The 22350-nt window shown below is 48.9% G+C and overlaps 1 protein-coding gene across 2 annotated transcripts in view; it reads right to left on the minus strand.

Moving 5' to 3' along the window:
- Positions 1–22350, minus strand: part of CD247 (CD247 molecule) — a 205949-nt gene that overhangs the window by 21130 nt on the left and 162469 nt on the right. For both annotated transcript variants that reach the window (XM_078656700.1, XM_078656699.1), the window contains exon 6: positions 22092–22148. In XM_078656700.1, the coding sequence (XP_078512826.1) occupies positions 22092–22148 (57 nt within the window). The remainder of the gene's footprint in view (positions 1–22091; positions 22149–22350) is intronic.

The following is a 22350-nucleotide window of genomic DNA, read 5'->3' on the forward strand; positions in this document are numbered from 1 at the left end:
ACTCCCACCCTGTGGCAATTTCAAAGGGTGCCGCTAGGATATAACTAACTTCACTATTCTGGACCCTAGCAGTGCAACCCTCTATAAATACTTGACCACAGGCTTTGGTAGACAGGCAGGCACCCATTTCCATCTCAATCCCGCCTGTCCCTTGGTTTCATAGTTCTAAGGACTGGTTCTCCTCTCTGTTTCATGCATTTATTATTGCACTGCATATAACTGCAATTTAATTGAATCACTTCATGTTTTATTGTCTTGGTGTGTTATTATTTGCCTCGTTTGACTCGATTGTTGTAAGTACTGTACATTTGTAAAATTGTATTTTTGTAGATACTGTGTACATGAACCCACTGTTATGATGGTCATTTAGTTTGTGCTTTTTTTTGAAACTTTAAGAATCTTAGTAAAAAAAAAAAAAAAAAAAAAAAAAAATGTGTTTGGAATACAAATCCAGTGGTCACGTGGTACATATGGACTGCGTGTCTGTAGAATTTCTTTGTTAATTTTCCCTGTCCAGCCAACCTTTTCTGTTTTCCCTGTTGTTGAGATCCGGGCTGGGTAGATGTAGGATCCAAAACCTTCATTGTTTCACTGCATTGTAAATGCGGCGCACGGATGGGCAGATGCGTGTCGCATCCGCCGTCGGAAAAACAGCGCATTGCTGGAGTTGTGTCGCAAGCGCAACACAGCTCCAGCAAGGTTCGGGGGTGCCCTATCCCTAACATGCTGCGTCAATCCTTGCGCCTGCTTCAAGCAGGCGCAGGGTTTTGACGAAGCATGGTCTTAAAAGTGACTGAGTGAAATCTTGTTGATTTCACTCAGCCACTTTTAGGAGACGTTCCTACGCTGGAACGCCCCCCCTGCCCTGGACGCCTACATGTGGCGCACGGCCTACATGTGGCGCAGGGCTTTACGTTGTAAATACCCTGCCGCATGGTGCTGGTTTTGCGCCACCACTGCGTCACAAAAGTGACGCAACGGCGGCGTAAAAGAGGCGCAATGGGCTTGTAAATCTGCCCCCTAGACTCTTCCAGTGTCCTAAACGTCATCATTTTCATTGCTGTAAGTGCCAAGTAACAGGTCAATTCTTTAATGATATATCATCCCATGCTGATCAGGAAATAGACTTTTTGCCCCAACATTGGTGGTCATAACTTTAGGTATGCATATTTGAGATGGATGTGCTGTACTTCACTGCCCGAAGTATTGTTTTTCCACCAACATTAGTTGGTGATTGTTTCATATTTTTTCAAAAAGTATTTATTTGTATGGACAAAGATTAACCATTCGGTTCTCTCCATCACAGCTGCCTTAGAAGAGGGCTATGGAGCTTCTGTTCCTCCTTGAGAAGTTCACATGTTGTGCAGGGGTTCACGCAGGGCTCTTCCCTCCCCGCCCCCCCTGCAGCACAGGGGGGGCCCAACCGTTCAGGGTGGGGCAAGCCTGGCTCCAGGGTCCCTTATTCAGCCCAAATATCACACCCCAAACATCATTTTACTACTTTGATCTCCAAAATAGCATTTCCTAGACTCTTCCCTCCTCTAGCCCTTCTTTGACTCATCCCAAAACTCATCTGACTAGTTTGACCTCCCAAATAACACTATCCTGGCTCGGCCCTCCTCGATCCCTTCTTTTTTTTTTTTTTTTAGTTTAGAAAGCTTTATTGAATGAGATAAACAAAGTAAAACATCATTACAGATAAACGGCAATGAAAAGAAGAATAAAAGTATAAAGATATAACAATATGCAACGCAAACCCCACAAGCGGGACAAGTACCATGTACCAAGGAGCAAAGCTTTTAAGGGTATTTTGTTTAGTGGGAAGAGAGAAGAAGGAGAGGGAAGGGGAGGAAGAAAAAAAAAGGGCATCCTAAAATACAAATTCAATACTAGAAATTACATTAATAACATCTAAGTCCTCGATCCCTTCTTTATCCCATTCAATCGAACTAACAGACTCACATGTCCACCTGTCAGATTAACAATGTGTTTCCCTCTACTAATCCACCACTAATCCTTCGGGTTCCGGAGTAACGTGCTACTCGCCGAAAAGCGCTTCAACGTCTCATCAGGGGTAGTAAGCGTTACAGAAATACAATTGTAGTATCTGTGAGATATAGGAGACGCAGGGGCCCCTCATCACACTCTGCAGGGGGCGGGGCATCATTTTGCCTTGCGCCACTGATGTCATATACAACTTTAGAGGGTGCACAGCCCTGGATGTATACAATGTGAAGGATATGTTTGCTTATAACTACGGGTACTAGTTGTTGTCTGGGTTTTGTGGTCTGTCACTAATAGTGCTACAAGTATTAATGGTGCCACTGACCAATGTGTCTTGCTGGATTTTCAAGACAGTCCTTCGCTGACGATGAATACAGTTCCATTTGAACAGAAGCAGCAGGTCTACGCTATCTCCATCCGCGACGTCCGTTCCTGCTCCTTGCAAGTGCAAATAAATGATGCATGTGCCCACAGGTTGGTCAATGCCCCTCTTCTGGCCTCCTGGACTGTACAGTTGGAGTCCTACATCAGGGGCGGCTCTAGGCTCATGGGCAGGGAGCGAAGGTAGGGGGCCCCAGAAAAGGGGGTCTGGGCGTGGCTGAGCGTGGAGGCCAGTGAAGGGGGGGGGGAGGGTCAGGGTGTTTGGAAGTGGAACAGAGCCGGAGGCCACCAAATCCCTGCCAGGGGCTGCCACGCAAATATGTATCCATCCTCAGCGGATTATTATATTAAGGATATATATTGGCGTGGCGCCCCTGTGGTTTGGTGACCCTGTGCAGGTGCACAGCTTGCACATGCCTAAGGCCGCCCCTGCCTACATCTTGGCCTGGGATGGGGAGCCTTTCACCTGGCAAGGTCTGGGCTCTCGACCTCAGCTAACTGATTGTGTACTAACCAAGGGGAGGTAGTTAAGGACACAGTTGAGGGGACTGGCAGAACTCATATAGCAGAAGAAGCGCGAGTGTGCTGCAGATGCTAGTGAATATTCAGATACAAATTTGAATATATTTAACTAAATTAGAAATTCATTGCCATTCTAGTGAATATTCATTGAATGGTATTTACATATGATTTGCTTAGCATTTGCATGCTTTTCTAGTTCCTAACCATGCTCTGCATTAATTGTTTATTAGGTTCCTTCTTTTATTCATGATTGCATATTTATTTAAAATGTTTCGATGGTTATTATCTTTTCTGCGGATTTGGGCTGTGTTTTGCAGCTGGAAGCGATCAGTGCAAGGTGCAGTCAGACGTTAAAGGGATGTATCCGCTTTTTACCGGATTGGGTGCTGGATTTCGCACATCTGGAGACCTGAGCTCCTAAGCCCCAGGGCACCAAGATATTTTGGAAGAGGGCTCAGGGAGAGATCCAGCAGGCCTCCGAGTGTGAGGTGGAGTTTTACTTTTTAAGGGTTCCCACTTAGGATATAGTCGCAAGATGCGCGCTGGTACCTTTATATGGGTCAACATCTGTCTCGTGGCCCAGGAGATAAAGGGGAAATCACCACCACTCTTGATGAATCTGGAAGCTGAGGGCATTGATGGCCGAAAAGACACATGCGTGTGTGGGCGCTGGTGGTTTCCAAACCACCAAAGGGCGCGCGTCGAAGGTGATGTCATTGTGCGTCCTGGACCAAGAAAATTCAAGGCTCGTGGGATGTCTGTCCCAGTCTCAGGGGCTTGTCCTCATAGGCTCAGCCATCAATGAGATATAGAGACTTGGTGATTTAATACTGGAGGTCAGCTGTGGGGACCCCCTGAACACCCTGAGTAGCCCCCCCCCCTCTCTCTAGGATTCTTGGAAGTGCGGCGGGGGCTTGCTCATACTGCAGGGTGTCGGAGGGGGCAGGGCCTGTGATCACTCCAAGTAACTGACTTATATCCACCACTGAAATTACTTCATATTTCACCATATTAATTCACCACTAATCCTTTGTAGGCTTCCTGAATAGTGTGCGTCAACAAGCCCTATATAAATACAAACCTTTGTCCTCCTCTATCCTTCTGCTATCATTCCAAATCCAAATATCCTCCTCTATCCTTCTGCTATCATTCCAAATCCAAATATCCACCACTTAAAATTTACTTTCATGTTTCACTATACTAATTCAACTCTAATCGTCTATGGGTCCCGGAGTAGCGTGCTACTCGCCGAAAAAGCGCTTCGATGCCTCATCAGGGGTAGTAAGCACTATATAAATGCAATTACAATACAATACAATACAATACTGGTCTACTTTTGACCCTTCAGGGGGGAATGCCTTTAAGGCAGCCAGTGTGATGGCTCCTTTATGGATCACAATGAAGACTGTCATTATCTCGGCTGCTAATATGTGGAATAATGAAACCGGTATGAAGAAACCCATGATGATGAACATAAGTTGGAAATCAAGAATTAATATATCCTGTAATAATGAAGAAAGCCCCTTAAACCTTGGAAACAACCTTGAGTTCGCTATTAATAATTTTAGCCTTGTAGGGTCAGGGTTGACCTTGGGGACAGTCGTGGGCTGAGGTTATGTTTACGTTTAGGGTGAAACACAGGGCTGTGCTTAAAGTTATTTTTAACGTTAGAGTTATTTTTAGAATAAGGGCAGGGCACAAGTCTGAAAAAAAGAAGTGGGAGGACGCTGACATCACGACAGGAAGTGACGTCACGAAAGGTGGCTTGAACCATCAGACTCATTGCCTCCCCTCACTCACCCCTTAGATGTGATTGCATCAGAGAAGCCAGCGGGTGAGCAGCGTGCTGAACGTGCTCCGATCTCGCCCCAGAGAGGCCAAAGACTGAATGTGTGGCTCCATTTGCTTAAGTTATCGAGCTCCCAGTAAAATAAGTGGGGGGGGACGCCGTCCACCCGCGTGGTACCCCGACTCGAGCCCTGGATAAGGGCTTTGGTTGATATCATTAGGACTGTGTTTAGGGCTAGGGGTTGGAAGGTGGTGACCGGTGGGCTTAGACTATCCCCAACGACGGAAATGGAATTATGAATTGCCCAGGGAGGAGTTGCTGAAGATTGTGCCTCTCCCCCTCTTTTGAAGTGTGTCTGTCTGTCCTTGGTGGTTTCATCTCTAGGATTGGCAGCTGAGGCGCCCTTCAAAGAGCAGTGAACAGCCTTGCTTGACTGTACTTGTATTTATTTAATGCAGAGTCTTCAACTGGCAGATTATATCATCTGACACAACACATCAACCCAGTGAAGGCACAACAGAACGTGAGAACGGTGTCACTTCTCTGTCCCCTCCAGAGATACTGGCAGTGGAGCTTAACTTGTTGTATTATGATCATTGTTAATTGGAAAGCACATGAATTCCTAAAAACCTATCACTAATTAACAGTTATATGACACTCACAGCATGTGATGGATTTCATGTAAAGTAAAGTCCACATTTGTAAAGCGCACAATCACCCGTTAGGGTCTCTAGGCGCTGGGGGCCGTCGGGAAGATTAAGCGAGCTATTGCCCAGAGTCACATGGTGCTGGGCTGACCTGCCGCCGGAGCCGGGGATCGAACCGTGGTCCCCAGATTCCAGCGTCAGTCGCCCTGGCCGCGGCGCCACACCTCTTCCATGTTAACCTTCTCGTCAGCGAGCACTGCCTGTCACCTGAGATTACAAACTCTGCTGACGCCAAACCCTTTTATTCATTAGATGCCAGCTTGGAGCCGTAGCACTACCTTTATGGATCCCTTTTAAATACACCTTTTGTTTTCCCCGCCCTGATTAAATTCATATTAGCACAAGGTATTGAACCTAGGGGCCTATTAGCAACAACTTGCGATAATTATCGCAAACCTCGCTTAGCGTGAATTTTTTTATCGCCCATTTGCCATTTGCTGAACAAAAGGCTGACTGGCAGCCCTCAACATTTCCAACAGGCTGGGAACGCACACAACCTTTACACGCGCATTCAAAACTCTTTCCAGGAGGTTGGTACACGTGTGCCTGTCTAGAGCACAGGTACTTAGAATGAGACCCCTGTGCGCCTGTCTACAAAACAGATAGTTAGACTGAGGTCCCTGTGTGCTGGTCTAGAGCATAGATACTAAGACTGAGGCCCCTGTGCGCCTGGCTAGAGCCTAGATGCTCTGATTGAGGCCCTGTGTGCCTGTCTAGAGCACAGATACTTAGACCGAAGCCCTGTGTGCCTGTCTAGAATGTAGATACTTAGAATGAGACCCCTGTGGGCTGGTCTAGAGCATAGATACTTAGACTGAGGTAGGCCCCTGTGTGCCTTTCTGGTGTATAGATACTCAAAGTGAGGCCCCTGTGCGCCTGTCTAGAGCATAGATACTAAGACTGAGGCCCCTGTGAGCCTGGCTTGAGCCTAGATGCTCTGATTGAGACCCTTGTGTGCCTGGCTAGAGTATAGATATTTAGACTGAGGCAGGCCCTAGGTGCTTATCTAGAGCATAGATGGTTTGACTGAGGCCCCTGTGTGCCTTTCTTGTGTATAGATACTTAGACTGAGGCCCCTGAGTGCTGGTCTAGAGCACAGATACTGAGGCGGGCCCTTGTGTGCCTGTCTAGAGCATAGATATTTAGACTGAGGCCCGGCATGTCTGTCGAGACCATAGATACTTAGGCGGAGGTCCCTGTGTGCCTATCTAGAGCATAGATGCTTTGACTGAGGCCCCTGTGTGCATTTCTTATGTATAGATACTTAGACTGAGGCCCCTGTGTGCCTGTCTAGAGTATAGATACTAAGACTGAGGCCCCTGTATGCCTGGCTAGAATATTGATATTTAGAGGGAGGCAAGCCCCTGTTTGCCTAGCTAAAGCATAGATGCTTAGACTGAGGCCCCTGTGTGCTTGTCTAGAGTATAGCTGCTTAGACGGAGGCCCTTGTGTGCTTATGTAGAGCATAGCTGCTTAGACTACGGCCCCTGTATGCTTATCTAGAGCATAGATGCTTAGACTGAGCCCCCTGTGTGTCTGTCCAGAGCATAGATGCTTAGACTGAGGCCCCTGTGCGCCTGCCTAGAGCATAGATGCTTAGACTGAGGCCCCTGTGCGCCTGCCTAGAGCATAGATGCTTAGACTGAGGCCCCTGTGCGCCTGTCTAGAGCATGGATGCTTAGACTGAGGTCTATGTGTGTTTGTCTAGAGCATACCTGCTTAGACTAAGGCACCTGTGTGCCTCTCTGGTGGATAGATGCGTAGACTGAGGCCCCTGTGTGCTTGTCTAGAGTATAGCTGCTTAGACGGAGGCCCTTGTGTGCTTATGTAGAGCATAGCTGCTTAGACTACGGCCCCTGTATGCTTATCTAGAGCATAGATGCTTAGACTGAGCCCCCTGTGTGTCTGTCCAGAGCATAGATGCTTAGACTGAGGCCCCTGTGCGCCTGCCTAGAGCATAGATGCTTAGACTGAGGCCCCTGTGCGCCTGTCTAGAGCATGGATGCTTAGACTGAGGTCTATGTGTGTTTGTCTAGAGCATACCTGCTTAGACTAAGGCACCTGTGTGCCTCTCTGGTGGATAGATGCGTAGACTGAGGCCCCTGTGTGCCTGTCTGGTGCATAGATGCTTAGACTGAGGCCTATGTGTGTTTATCTAGAGCATACCTGCTTAGATTAAGGCACGTGTGTGCCTCTCTGGTGCATAGATGTGTAGACTGAGGCCCCAGTGTGCCTGTCTGGCGCATAGATGCTTAGATTGTGGCCAGGTTATTCAAAATAACAATGACCTATCAGGTTACTGCAATTTCCAATGTGTAGAAAAACAAATAATCAGTGCGAACAGGTCTCAGAATGACAGCAGCAGGTGCTGACATGGAAAATCACCTATGTGAGAATGGTGTCACTCATCCACCTATACATTTCTCTCAGTAAGTCAAGCACCTGTTTCAGACATCTGTCTATAACCTACATCTCACTCAGGCCTTCACCGTTCGCGTTCTGTGAGGGCTGAAAGCATGTACAGCTCTGCCATGCTGGATCTGTGCTGAGGGAATGTAGGTTTGCATTGTTTGCCTTCTGTAAAGGACAGAAGCTTGCTTTGCTGGTCAGCTGGCCGGTTCTGTGAGGGCCTAAAGCTTGCACTGCAGTTGCCTGATTTGTTCCTGCTTGTGCTGATGCTGCCCTAGCTATACCTCTCCCCTGAAGGAGAGATGCTTGCACTATTTTTTATCAAAGGTATCACTCCTCTGTGAAGAGGGCTGTTTCCAATGCTGTTTCCCCTTCTCTAAGAAATACAAAGGATAATTTGAATGCCCTTGCATAACATGCCCAGGCCAGTCAGAAGATGTTATGGAACCCTTGGCAAAACTAGAGGCAGGGCCCTGATCCAGAAACCATGGTTTGGAATTAAAGTGTCCCAGCTTGGCCACACTGTGGGGCCCTGGGCAATTACTTTTCCTCTCTCTCCTTCCTTTTTAGTGTTTCAGATTAGAGAGCAACTTGAAGTAATTTAGCTCAGGATGTGCACTGCACAAAAACCTCTCTTGTATATGGTTTAATATACCATACTCTAGCTCCATATAAGAAAATAAAAGGCTCATATTGGAGGAAACAGTACTACTGACTTGTCTTTTAACCCCTCCCATGCGCATGACGAGCTGAGCTCGTCATAATGGCCGCATAGCTCGCACGCGGGGCTAATTTCCCCGCTGTGCTGAGCGTTCTAAAGAAACGGGTGTGGCCGTGACGAGCTGAGCTCGTCATGAGCACACGGCCACCGTGGCTCATGACAAGCTGAGCTCGTCATGAGCCCCGGGGCGCTGTGTGTGCACCCCCGCCCCCCAGCACAGCGGGGGAATTAGCCCCGCAGGCGAGGGGTTATGGCGTTAAAAATATTGCCACAGAAAGGGTGTGCTTCACCTATTTTATTAAAGGCCACTCAGAGCACTGGTACAACCTGAGGTGATATCGTGAAACAATCAAAAATACCCCATTTAATTATTTATATGTAACAGGGCATCCCTCCTCTCCACTGTAAATAAAGTGGCAGCCATTGATACTTGAGAAGAGCAGGAGATCCAAGCTGAGCAAAGAGCTGTTCCCTCAAGCCTCCTCCGCACTGCATTTGTAGACGGGAGGCAACACAGATGGGGCCGTACAGGATTATGCGATCCAGCGGTTACCGCCTCACTACACTGCACTATTGGTGCTTAAAGAGAGGCAGGAGATGCTTTGGGTTTGGGTGTACAGTTTGCAGTCTCAAGGCCCATACACTCCCGCTGCCCACACCCAGTCCGTTGCGAGTGTGGCGTAGCGGCAAGGGCGTGGTCTGTTTCATTAGCGCAGGCGGTAATTGCAGTGACTTTCCCTGGGAACCATGCTGCACACTGCTACCTCATCAAGAAATCTGGGGCCGTATCTTGAGTAATTTAAATGTAAACTGTACATACGTGTCCTCTACCCTTAATGTGATTCCTTGCCTATTGTTCACTGCTACGATCCCCTGTAAAGCGCTCTGATACCCTAACGGGTCAAGTTCGCGCTCTATAAAAGAATGAAAACAAAACAAACAAACAATAACCTTGACAATAGCCTGTTGCAAGACCTGCCCCAGACCCGCGCAACCTTCTGGGGCTGGTGAATATGCCCTCTGAAGTAGAGATTGTTTCTCAGTATTTCATGTGAGATCCCTATCTTTCTGGGGAAGATCCCCGAACCCAAAGGGGCAGTGTTCAAGCACCGAAACATGTTAATAAAAAAGTAGGGGGGGGCGCTAGAGGGCGCACTAGCTAATGGCCGCACTTCAGTGAGGCTCTGGCTGCCTGGCCAGCGACATCCTAAATATATCCTTTTCTCCTGCGAGTGGCCGCCCAGGATTTACAGCGCTGGTGGACCTGCTTACTCCACGGGTCCTGTCCAATTTTGAAAGAAATACGAGGTCGGATGCCGGAGATACGCGGCTGTTTGCTTTGACTGGGGAGAGCCGCTGGAGAGAGCTGCCGAGGCACCTGGACGCCGGACCACGCGAGGCCGCGGCTTCCCACGAGGTGGCTAGGCCCCGGAGCTGCGGGGCTCGAATCGATTGAGGTGCGACCTGCTGGAGGCCTATCGGGGGGCGACGGAGGTGAGTCTCTCCCCCTCTGGGGCCACTGCGGAGTGCTAGGATACTGTGCGCTCCGCTGGTGGGCCGCCGAGGTAACGAGGGACCGGCGCGCCGCCCGACTGGGCCTGCCGAGGGGGTCGGACATCTACCCGGCACTGCACCGCGTGGCCCCTGCAGCTGCCCCGGAATCCTGCTGTGATCTGCCGGCATCTGGGAGGGGAGGCCTGTGGAGCGATTGGGGCCTCCCAGAGGACATAGGCATTGGCCGGCCTGTGTCTCCTGCAACCCGCGGTTGGCGCGCTGACCCTCCTCCCGCGCCTAGCGGCCTACCATCACCCCCCGCTGCCATCCCCTGGGCTCTGAACTGTGTAGCTTGATACGGCGCCTCACCATCTTGCCCGCGGCTGACTCACCGGAGCGGGGGCTCTGCGGAGTGTGGACTCAACTCGTTCACTTTTGGCTTGCATCCTCGAGGAGGCAATACCGCCTCAGACGAGACCGCTGCGCGGAGGGCCATCGGGACGCGCAGGCTCCGCCGGGGCCAGTGGACACAGACACTTGCGCCGCTCGCCAGACCTGGTGGGCGCTCACAGCAGAGGCGCGATGGGCAAGAATGACAATAAGCAGCCCAAGCTCTCTTTCGAACCTCCGACCGCCAAAAAACCACTGCGCAGCGTGGCGGGGGCTAGTGGTGCCCCGGGACCGTCAGGCGCTGACCCCCCCTCTACTCCCTTGGCCCCGGAGCTGAGACTGATGATGGAGGAAATGCGGCAGGGCTTCGCCACGATAGTGGATAAGGTGGACCGCTTATCATCCAGAATGGATGGCATTGCGCAGAAAATAGAGGTCCACGGGGAGCGCTTGACGGAAGCGGAACGGCGCATCTCAACATCGGAGGACACGGCCACGGCCCACGACGCGCGCCTAACTAGAATGGACAATATCCTGAGGGTGATAGCGGCGAAGAACGAGGAGTTGGAGGCGAGGAGCAGGCGCAATAACATTCGCGTCACGGGGGTTCCGGAGTCCACCAACACTGGGCGCATGGAGGACTACGTAGAGCGCATCCTCATCACGGCAGTGGGCAAGGAGGCCTTCTCCAGTCAATTTATTGTCGAGCGGGCGCATCGCTCCCTGGGTCCGGTTCCCAAACCAGGGGCGCAGCCGAGGCCCATCATCGCCCGGCTGCTTAACTACCGTGACCGTGACGCAGCACTACGCGCAGCCCGTACGAACCGGAACCTGACATGCGACGGTGTGCAGTTCTCCTTGTACCCGGACTTTACGCCCATGGTGCAGGACCAACGGAGGAAATTCTTGGACGTGAAAAAGAAGCTGAGGGACATGCAAGTGGACTACGCGCTCCTGTACCCGGCGCGTCTCAGGGTGACCCATCAGGGCAAACAACATTTTTTTACGAATCCGCAGCAGGCTGAGGACTATGTTCGGAAGCTTCGCAATGCCAGGAGGGACAGGCGGAACGAGGGAGAGGATGAGGCAGACGTGCTCCCTGCTGAGCACGAGGAATCTTGAATGCGCCATCGCGACCATTTGCTTATTGACTCCATATGATGGAACGTCGGATGGACTTGGACTCTTGTTGCCTGTTGCCGTCGGGGAGACCCGGCCCTACCTGCAGAGACGTTGATGACTGATTTGCTGCATTGTGGCCTACTGCTGGGCACCATCTGCTTTCGTATACTCTGCCCCTATGCTGGAGTTGATCTTGGTCAGGGCGACCCGATGGTGGAGCAGGTCCTGGAATATGCAGCGGGTGCACCTTGGACAGTCCTCCTGAACTCATTGGTAACTTTTCTTACATGGAGGGTGGTGATGAGAGTCGCTGACTGGTTGTCTGGGTTTAGCCTGCAGGAATAATACAGGCCAGGCACCACCCCGCCTTCTCTATCTTCTTCGTATGGCACATGCGGGTCGAGAGGAGAGTGGTGGGGTGTTCGGGTGCATTCCTCTAGTGTCACTAGGAGGGGATTCCCCACATGGTTTTTCTACTGTTCTTGCCTGTTGGGCTCGGGGTGGGGGGGAGGGCTATGGTACTGGCAAGGTTGGGTTGCTTCAGTGGGTGGGGGGTGGAGCGGGTGAACGGGGGTTTGAAGGTTGTGCATGGAGGGAGGGGAGGGGTTTGGCTGCTGGGTTGCTAGTTGTTGAAAGTGAAGTTGTTGTTGCGGTTGGCGCTCATGACATGTGTGCAGGTACTGGAGTTTGTGTGTATGACAGCATGACTGGTTGTATGGAGAGAATGTTCTGGACAGCGGGCAGATCGGCACTTGGTACATTCAGACTGAGGGCTGGATCGTTGACCAAGGGCTTCTTTCAGGGATGCGGAGATAACAGTGGGTGATAATGTTTTGACTACTGTCTCAATAATGTCCTGGAATGTCCGTGGCCTTAATAACCCCCGTAAATGCAGGAATGTGATTGCATATTTGGATAGGCACCATGTACAGATAGCGATGCTCCAAGAAACCCACCTTAGCCCAAATAGTGTCCCCACGTTTGCGAGTAGATGGGCGAGTGTGAGAGAGTTTTCTTCCTATTCCACGTACTCTAGAGGGACTGTTATTTTAATCAATAAACAACTCCCGTTTCAAAAGTTGGGGGTGCGGGCGGATAAGGAAGGGAGGTACGTCATCCTTTGGGGGCGGTTGGGCACCGATGTGATAATGCTTGTGAATTGTTACGCGCCTAATGTTGACACTCCTGGTTTCTTTTTGTCGCTGTGGGGTCATGTGTTGGAAACTGAAGTCACGCACATTGTCTGGGGGGGGGACTTCAATTTGTCGTTATGCCCAAGGGTGGATAGATCGGACGGTAGTGCACAATACAACACGAACGCCAGGGATGCCCTCCAGGGTATAATAACAGAGGCTGGATTCATAGATAGCTGGAGGCACACGCATCCGACGAGTAGGGAGGGTACCCATTTCACAGCGCATACACGCTCATGGGCACGGATCGACTACTGCTTTATCTCGAGAGGCCTTGCTGGGGGGGTTGTTCGGGTGAACCATCTGCCTCGCACCTACTCGGACCATTGTCCTGTACTGTCTGTCTTGGAGATGCCGGGGTATGCTAGGGTGAGACCGCCATGGCGGTTCCCTCCTTCAGCCTTGCTGGACCCTGTCTTTCGACATGAACTGGGCGAGGAGATCGAAGCCTTCTTCCCTAGGAACAAAGGATCAGTCGACAAGGTCGAAACAATCTGGGAAGCCTTTAAGGTGACAGTGAGGGGGTTCACGATCTCTAAGAGCTGCGGGATACTGCGGGACATAGTGCGCACATTAACTAAACTTGAGTCGGAGCTTAAGGCGCTGGAGGCTGAGATGGTCAGCAATCCCTCCCCTGACCTGGCGGGGGCATTCAGGACAAAATTATCGGCATATGAGGAAGAAGCAGCCAGGGAATTGAAATTCCGGGGCAAATACTGGACGGCTAGGCGCTATTGTGAGGGAGACCGGCCGGGTAAGGTGCTGGCGGCGCTCACGAGGCACCAGCGCTTCGCTACCCATATCCTGGAAATCTCCGACGGGGAGGGCAGGACTCACCAGGATTCTAATGGAATTCGAAATACCTTCCTACAACATTATAAGCGGCTGTACTCCACTCAGCAGGTGGGCGATGTGGAGTTCGGTACTTTCCTGGACGACATCGCACTTTGCTGGCTCAGCGACAGCAACAGGGCGTTCTTGGGATGCCCGTTCGAACTGGACGAGATCAGGGAGGCAATTATGTCCCTTAGCAATGGCAAAGCGGCGGGGTTGGACGGTCTACCGGCCGAATTCTATAAGTGCTACATCGACATCATGGCACCTGTCCTGAAAGAGGTCTTTGAGGACTCGCTTGAGGTCGGGATACTGCCGGGCTCCATGAGGGAGGTAGCGATCACGTCGCTTTTGAAACCGGGGAAGGATCCGAAGGACACTGATGCCTATCGACCCCTGTCGCTGCTCAACTGCGACGCGAAGATCCTCGCAAAAGTGCTAGCGACTAGGCTGTCCCTACTTATGACTACTCTGGTGTTGCCGGATCAATCTGGCTTTGTCCCGGGGAGAGCTACTTCCCATAACTTGCGTACGCTGTTCTCCCTGATACCCACCATCTCGCCCGACCTGCCGATCGCTGCCGTGTTTCTGGACGCCACCAAGGCGTTTGATTCGGTGGAGTGGGGTTATCTGCTGGCAATTCTGGACCGAATGGGCTTCCCTTGAATCTTTATAGCCTGGGTGAAATTGCTCTACACCTTACCGGTTGCTAGGGTCGTCATCAATGGAGTGCTTTCGGCACAGATGCCGATCACGAGAGGGACTAGGCAGGGATGCCCCCTGTCACCCCTGCTGTTTGCCCTGGCAATAGAGCCGCTGGCTTGTAGAATACGTCAGTTGCACAAGGCTAGTGCCTTTAACTGTCAGCAGCGTCAGATTAGTATTTCTCTCTATGCAGATGACGTCACTCTGTATGTGCGTCACCCACAAGATCACCTTAACCCGCTCCTGAGGGAATTCGTGGCGTTCGGCGGCATCTCCGGGGTACACATTAACTGGAAGAAGTCGCAATTCTTCCCCCTCACGGCATCGGTTGCCCGGTTTCCGTTGGATTACCCCCTGGAATGGTGCAGTTCTGACTTAAGATACTTGGGCATAGAAGTGACGCTCAATAAAGACGACACAATCCGATCCAATTACGGGGTGGCTGTCTCGCAATTGGCTGATAACGTAACCCGCTGGCGGGCCCTGCCACTCTCGATGGCAGGGAGAGCCTCCCTGATCAAGATGGTCGTCCTCCCACGGTTCTTATACCTATTCCAAAACATTCCATACTTCCCGGGGGCCTATTTTTTCAAACGGCTTAGATCTGAGCTGCTTCGCCTTTTCTGGGGTGGTAAGCAACCACGCCTTAGCTGGAAGGTCTTGACGCAGCCATATGATAGGGGAGGATTCGATGTGCCTGACATGGAAATGTACTACCTTAGTGCTCAGGCTCAGCATTCTTATCACTGGGTTAACCCCGCTCCCTTTATGCCACAGGTCGCTGCTGAGGCCTGGATCGTACACCCGATCCCGCTTAAGGGCATGCTGATGGGACTGATTGGGGATGTTGAAACGCCTGCCACCACAGTTACCTGTACTGTCGATGCTTGGCGGAGAGTAACTAAACTGCTGAACGCTCCCATGCTTTATTCCCCGGCGATGCCCCTTGCATACCACCCAAAACTTTCCCTCCTAACGGAAAACGGATTTCGGTCCATGTGCAATCGCGTACACCTTCGCACGTGGGGTGACTTATTCCATGATGGAATGTTCCGTACCAAGGAACAGATATTCCGGACTACACCCCCGACGCCCATGGAAGTGTTCTACTATATTAGACTCCGGCAGGGTATGCGAGACATTCTCCCCACCTTCCCGGAGGAACCGGGGACGGTATTGCCATTGCATGTCATGCTCGTGTCGGATGGCAAGCACTTGGTGTCCAAACTGTATGCCGCCTTGCGTGAGCAGCGCCCAGCGGTTATGCCGAAAGCTCGGACTAACTGGGACGCTGACCTACCAACTGCACTCACAGACGAGCAGTGGGATTATTGCTGCTCGATCACGGCTAGAGTCTCCTCCAGCTGTCGTCTGAAAATTATTCATTATAAGTTTGTGCAACGATACTATTATACCCCAGTCAGGAAACTGCGGTTTCACCTCGCGGAGGATGATAGGTGCGCTAGATGCCGGGCGGATGGCGCGGATTTCCTCCATCTGGCCTGGGAATGTGGAGCCATACAATTGTACTGGGAGCAGGTACATAATGCGCTCCAAATAATGATTGCTGGCCCCCTACCCCTGGAGCCGGTAGTGATGTTGCTAGGGTACACCAAAAATTTGCCCAAGTCAGTTCGCAAATTTGTCGACCTTGCGCTGCTCCTTGCTAAGCGGAGAATAGCTTGCAGATGGGGAAGGGGGAGAGCACCAAAATTTAAGGACTGGCTTGACGACCTCACGTACTGCCAGGACCAACATGGCGTTTATGCAGAACTGTTGCCTGCCAGGTGTGCGCCTCGTGACTTTTGGTCCCCCCTGCAGGTGTACTGGCTATCTCAGGCGACACATAGCGACTCCTCTGGAGATGACGAACCGGTTCCGGGCCCGTGAGCGCATAGGTGCTTTACATTGCATTCAACATGCTACTTTACACGTGACGGGAGGTACTTCACACCGCCTGACTTTAGGTGAGAGGACATGACTGGGGAACACCCATCATAATCTTGCTGTTGAAGACACTGGGAAATTCGGAGGACCATGTGATATTGCTTCAGGGAGGGGCCTCTCTCCTCACTCCTTCACCACTTGGGATGGGGATGACGGACAGACACACTGGGTATTACGCTTACACGACGCTCCAGATGATTCCTGGGAAGGGAGGCACTACGCACTGCTTCACACTATACTGCACCCTGATCATCCATACATTTGACCTTAGTTGCGCTCCTCAGCGAAGACGCATACGCCTGGCGTACGTATGATACACTGATACACATGATAATGCGGCCAGCTACCTGGTCGGTGCGTAGACAATTTCGGGTTGGTGGACTCTGGCGATGCCAGCCCTACATGCCTGCCTTCCTGTCTGAACTGGGAGGGGAGGATGCTGCTTTCCTTATCACGCCCCGGTCTTTAGAGGGGGGGAGGGATCCTAGAATGTTGGCCTCCCGCTGCTGTACATGGAATTATATACCTGTGTTTTATTGTCATTTGGGAAGTTGATACCTCTCTACTGTATGTACCACGGTTATTGTTGTACTGGATTGCAGATGCTGTCACTGTCATGACTTTGTACTGAAAGCAACTAATAAAAAGGTTTAATAAAGAAAAAAAAAAAAAAAAAAAAAGTAGGGGCCGTTGCTCAGCCCTGATGTTTTTCATGTGGTAGGGAGACTTCAGTAAAAAAAAAACAGTTTTAGCTCACCTTCATAAAATTTAACCCCTGCCCCGCGGGGCTAATTCCCCCACTGTGCTGGGGGGAAGGGGTCGCGTGCAGCACTGCGGTGCGCATGACGAGCTCAGCTTGTCATGCAGCGCCGTGGCGCTGTGCTCATGACGAACTGAGCTCGTCACGACCACGCCCGTTCCAATGGAACGCCCAGCACAGCAGGGGAATTATCCCCGCATGGGCGCGCCGCAAAAGTCATGACGAGCTGAGCTCGTCATGAGCACGGAGTGGGTTAATATAGGTTTCACAGTTTAACAAAGGGAGTACATAAATGTCGACATTGGTGACATAGTCCAGGAAGGAGATGATTGTCTAGGCTGTGGATTTCTTGTAGGTCTGGCAGGTCCCAGAGGATGTTTTTCAGTCTAAGCAGTATGCTAAAACAACACCCAAACAATTTTTTGTGCTGAATGTTTACGTTCAGATCACGGTCAAGCCAGATACCAAATTCCTTTACGGTTGTCTTTGGAGAAGGAAAGGTCCCAGCTCGTTTGGCCACCATGCTGGAAACCCAAAATGACGGCTGGTTCCTGACCACCAGCACTTGGGGCTTCCTTATTTAAACGCTTAAATGCAAGAATATGGGGGAATCCTAGATCAAAGTTCTTTATGGCAAATTTAGGACAGGGATTAACACATGCTGGATGATTTTTTCATCCTAATCCATCCACCGAGGAATCAAACATGGTTTCCCCCTCTGCCTCATGGGTTTTTCCTGGCAATCGAGCTGTTCACAGAGTACCTCAGAATTGACAACACGGATGGCGGGATGGCGGATTACTGCTAAAGGATAGAATGTATATAATATCACTTTACGCAGATGATATGTTGAAGTTCTTGAATAATCATGAGGAAGGGCTACTACCTAGGATTGGATTTTGGGAGAAATTTGGCAGACTGTCAGGCCTCAGCACCAATTAGTCTAGAACCTGGGCGTACTCTGCAGACCAACCCATGCGGGAGGGGCCTGGCAACGTTGACCGCCTGAGGTAGCACTTGGAAACAAAGCACATTTTGATGCCTGGGAGTGAAGTTATATCACAAAACTGAGCATCTCATGGCTGGTAATTTGAGTGTAGCTTTGAGGAGCGTGAAAGGACAGTATGGACTTTTTGGAGTATTTAAGACTATTAGCAATTAAGATGGTTGCACTCTTGACATTTTCTCATTACTTTGCAAACCTCCCCATATGGGTATGAGCAAGCTGGACTAGACGCCTGAAAATGTTACTCCACTACGTCATATATGCTCATCAGAGGGGCCATGAGCACTTTGGAGCTGCCACTCACCAAGTGTGGGCTGAGTTTTACTCATTTTTGCATTGTATTGCTTGATGGCGCAGAATCAGTGGCTGGCCAGGGGGTTATTTGGTGGACTAACCCATCAACTGAGTCAAATGAGGATAGCAGTATCTAAAGGTGAAGTGTTTGTATGAACTCTAAACCCTAAGAGAAAGTTGACTGCACTCAATGTCATGATCTTTATAGCCTCCAGGTGTTGAGAGAGATGTGCACGCAATACACAGTTGTATGTGCCTACCATTCCATTGGAGGGTTACCAAGATGGCATATGCTATTATACGGCTGCCACACTGATACACTGGAGAGAGTCTGAATTATTGACAATTGGTGCCCTATGTCACGATGGGCACCTAACCCCCCTTGGCAGACTAACAGAGAAGTTTGACCTTGTCCACTCTCAGTTCCTGAACTATGGAACTTTTCCATACAACATTAAGGTGGATGGGGAGCCAATGCTAAGGAACCAGACCGGACAACGTTTTTCAATCAATGGGCCCGATTCACAGAATTAATTCAAGACAAAATCCTAAACATACTACCATTTTGGTATTCACAGAAGGCACTTACTCATTTTTGTATTCACAGAAAGCACTTGCTCAAGTAAGTGCCTTCTGTGAATACCAAAATGAGTAACCTACTCATTTTGAGTAACTTTCTCATTTTGATATTCACAGAAGGAACTTTCTCATTGATGAGTAAGTGCCTTCTGTGAATACAAAAATGAGTAACTTTCTCATTTGGAGTAACTTACTCATTTTAGTATTCACAGAAGGCACTTACTTATTGATGAGTAAGTGCCTTCTGTGAATACCAAAATGAGTAAGTGCCTTCTGTGAATGCCAAAATGGTAGTAAGTTTAGGATTTTGTCTTAAGTTAGTTCTGTGAATAGGGCCCATAGTTCATTGCAGGCAACAGTCACACACTAATAACTTGATTCTATATATATCTTACTCGAAATGACTGAACCTAGACGTTTAAAGACTGAAGCAAAATGGGAAATCAATCTGGCAAGTCATTCACTGATCAAGAATGGGCAATGGTCTTAACTCCCCCCCCCCCCACACACACACACTCACAGGGCCTTTAGAAGCGTCACGCTTAAATATAATCACTACACTGACTTGCATATGACTTGTACGATGCCCTGGAGGCTCAGTCTAATTCGGGGGATGTAGGACATTGGCTGTCCTAGATATACTCCCAGTAACACTGGTTTTTACCACATGGTCTGGAACTGCCAAGAGGTGCATTTTATTTTGGAGAGAAGTAACTGAGGCCGTCTGAGGAACGGAGGGATTGTATGTACCGGAGGCATGCCTCTTGAGCTTATATTTGAAGACAACAACTCAAAATGCTGGGAAAGGACTTCCAGGTCTGGTACAGGTTTTAGCCAAAAGGTGCAGAGCAGTGCACTGGATTTAGGTGCCCCCTCCGCCAATTGGTAGATGGCGCCATGTTGTCATGAAGTGGGTGAAATCTGAAAGACTAGTATTGGATGCAGAAGAGAAAAGACACATCTGTAGCAAACCACTAGCCCATTTATGGGACCAAATCCTTTCAAACTTTAATGCCACTGCTCAAGCAGAATAAGATGGACCCCAACTGGGAACTGTATGCTCACAAGTTTTTTGTCTCGCCCATCCCTCCTTTGGTAAGGCACTTTGGAGCGGAGCCCAGATACTGCGGTAGAATTTATAAATGCTAATGAATCGTAAGAAGTTGTCTCCCGTAGTAAGTTGGTTTATAGTTACATTAATTGCACAAATAATCAACAATTTGCACACCTTCCCTCATAACAGAGAATATGACTCCCATTTGAGGAGACTGCTATTAGATGCAACTAACTGTTTGCCTATGTAATGGACTTTGGCAACTACTGCCTGTTGAACCATGAATAGGTGGTAATACTGGTGAGTATATCACTAGGGAAGAAAATGAAAAGAAACAAGTTTGCAATGATTACAGTTCATTGGCCAGAGGACTGGGCTTCAATATTTCAAAATTCAGTACTTGAAGGTCCTAAAATACTACACTTCACATGGTTGCAAACTGCATTTCCAGGGCATGAGAAGTGCACTTTGAAGTCTTGAGAACTACATTCAAGATGTGGCAGTACAGCAAATCAATATCCAGAAGGATAATATTTCAAGACCTCAATAACTATGCCTCAAGGACCTGAAGAAGTGCAGTGTAAGATGCTAAAGAACTCTGGGGCCTATTAGCAAGAAATAGCGATATTTATCGCTAAATGCGCTTAGCGACTTTTTTATCGTTGCCTATCGCTGGATATTTTAGCGGAGAAAACATGCTATTAGCAACGTTTTTCTCCATTGTGCTAAAATATCCAGCGATAGCGGCGAAATCCGAGAATATCTCTGGAAATCCAGCGATATTCTCGCATTAACGCCAATGGGCGCTTAATCTGATAATCCACCCCCCATTGACTATACAGGTAAGTCAACTTTTTAGCAGGCGTTAGATTATAGCGATAATCGCGCTTAGCGCGATTTGTTTTTATCGCTACGCCTGCCTTGCTAATAGGCGATAGCTGTGTTAGCGACTGTTTTCAGTTGCTAACAGTTTGGGTATGCCTACTTTGCATGTCATTAGCGATAAACATCGCTGACATGCAAAGCGGGCCCCAAACCTGTAGCTATTGCCTAAAAACTGTCGCTAACTGCTGTTAGCGACAGCTTGCTAATAGGGCAATAAGAATATCGCCGCTTTAGCTGGAAAAAGTCCAGCTAAAGCGGCGATATTGCCCTTACTAATATGCCCCTCTATTTCAGGACCTAAAGGAGCGCACATCAGGATTCTAAGTAATGCGCTTCAAGTCCTGAAGAACTGCAGTTCAAGCTCCTGAGGATTACACGTCAGTAGTGCCTGTGAGTCCATACTTCACCATCTAAAGGACTGAACTTCTGTGTCCTGAGTACTGCACTTTAGGCTCCTCAGGACTGATATTCAAAGCCTCAAAAAGAGCATTGAAAGTCTTGAAGACTGCAATTCAGGACTGAATTTTAAGACCCTGGCTATTGCAGCTGAAAGAGTGTTTTAAACTTGAATCTTAAAAATCTAGAACATTGCTTTCCAAGGTCCCATGAACTAACCCTAAAATCTTTGAAGGCGGACATTCAGTAACGACCTTGAGGAAAAAATATTTAGGGCCCGATGCACAGAATGAATTTAAGACTCAATCCTAAACTTACTACTATTTTGGTATTCACAGAATGCACTTACTACTTTTGGCATTCACAGAATGAACTTACTACTTTTGGTATTCACAGAAGTTAGGATTTTGTCTTAAGACAAACTTAAGACAAAATCCTAACTTAAGTCTGTGTTAAGTCTGTCTTAAGTTTGTTTTAAGACAAATTTAAGACAAAATCCTAACTTCTGCGAATACCAAAAGTAGTAAGTTCATTCTGTGAATGCCAAAAGTAGTAAGTGCATTCTGTGAATACCAAAATAGTGGTAAGTTTAGGATTGAGTCTTAAGTTCATTCTGTGAATCGGGCCCGTTTTACCTACTGACCAATATTACACTTTTGAAGACACCCAAATAAACGAATTTAAATTAAATTTAAGATAAAAGCAAATTTTATGCGAGGGCTAATGTTGGAAATTGATTTGAACAAAAATCAAAAGTGGAGCAGGTACAAGGATATGCATTTTTATGTGGATATTCTATGGGTTATTAACTGTCTGGATTATGCCAATTTCAATATTTTACAATCTGACATAGTATTGAATTTAACGTTGGAACATATTGTTCTGGAGAAATGAGTTACCTCTCCTTTGATTCCGATTTCACTGTAAGCTGCGCCCATCTTGTCCTTCTGCAGAGCCTAGCGTGGAAAACACAGAGAAGTTAGTGTTAGTTACACTCCTGGTTATTACTAGCAGCCCACGTCATCTGGGAAGAGCTGCATGCATTGACACCGATTTTGAGATTCATGCCTACTCCTATAAAATAAACTGGAGTCTGAAAAGTAATGAACCCGTCTCACATGAAAACACTTGTAGTAAACTTAGAAGCGTGGCTAGGTT

The sequence above is a fragment of the Lissotriton helveticus genome, chromosome 8, assembly GCF_964261635.1.
Source record: "Lissotriton helveticus chromosome 8, aLisHel1.1, whole genome shotgun sequence".
Taxonomy (NCBI): domain Eukaryota; kingdom Metazoa; phylum Chordata; class Amphibia; order Caudata; family Salamandridae; genus Lissotriton; species Lissotriton helveticus.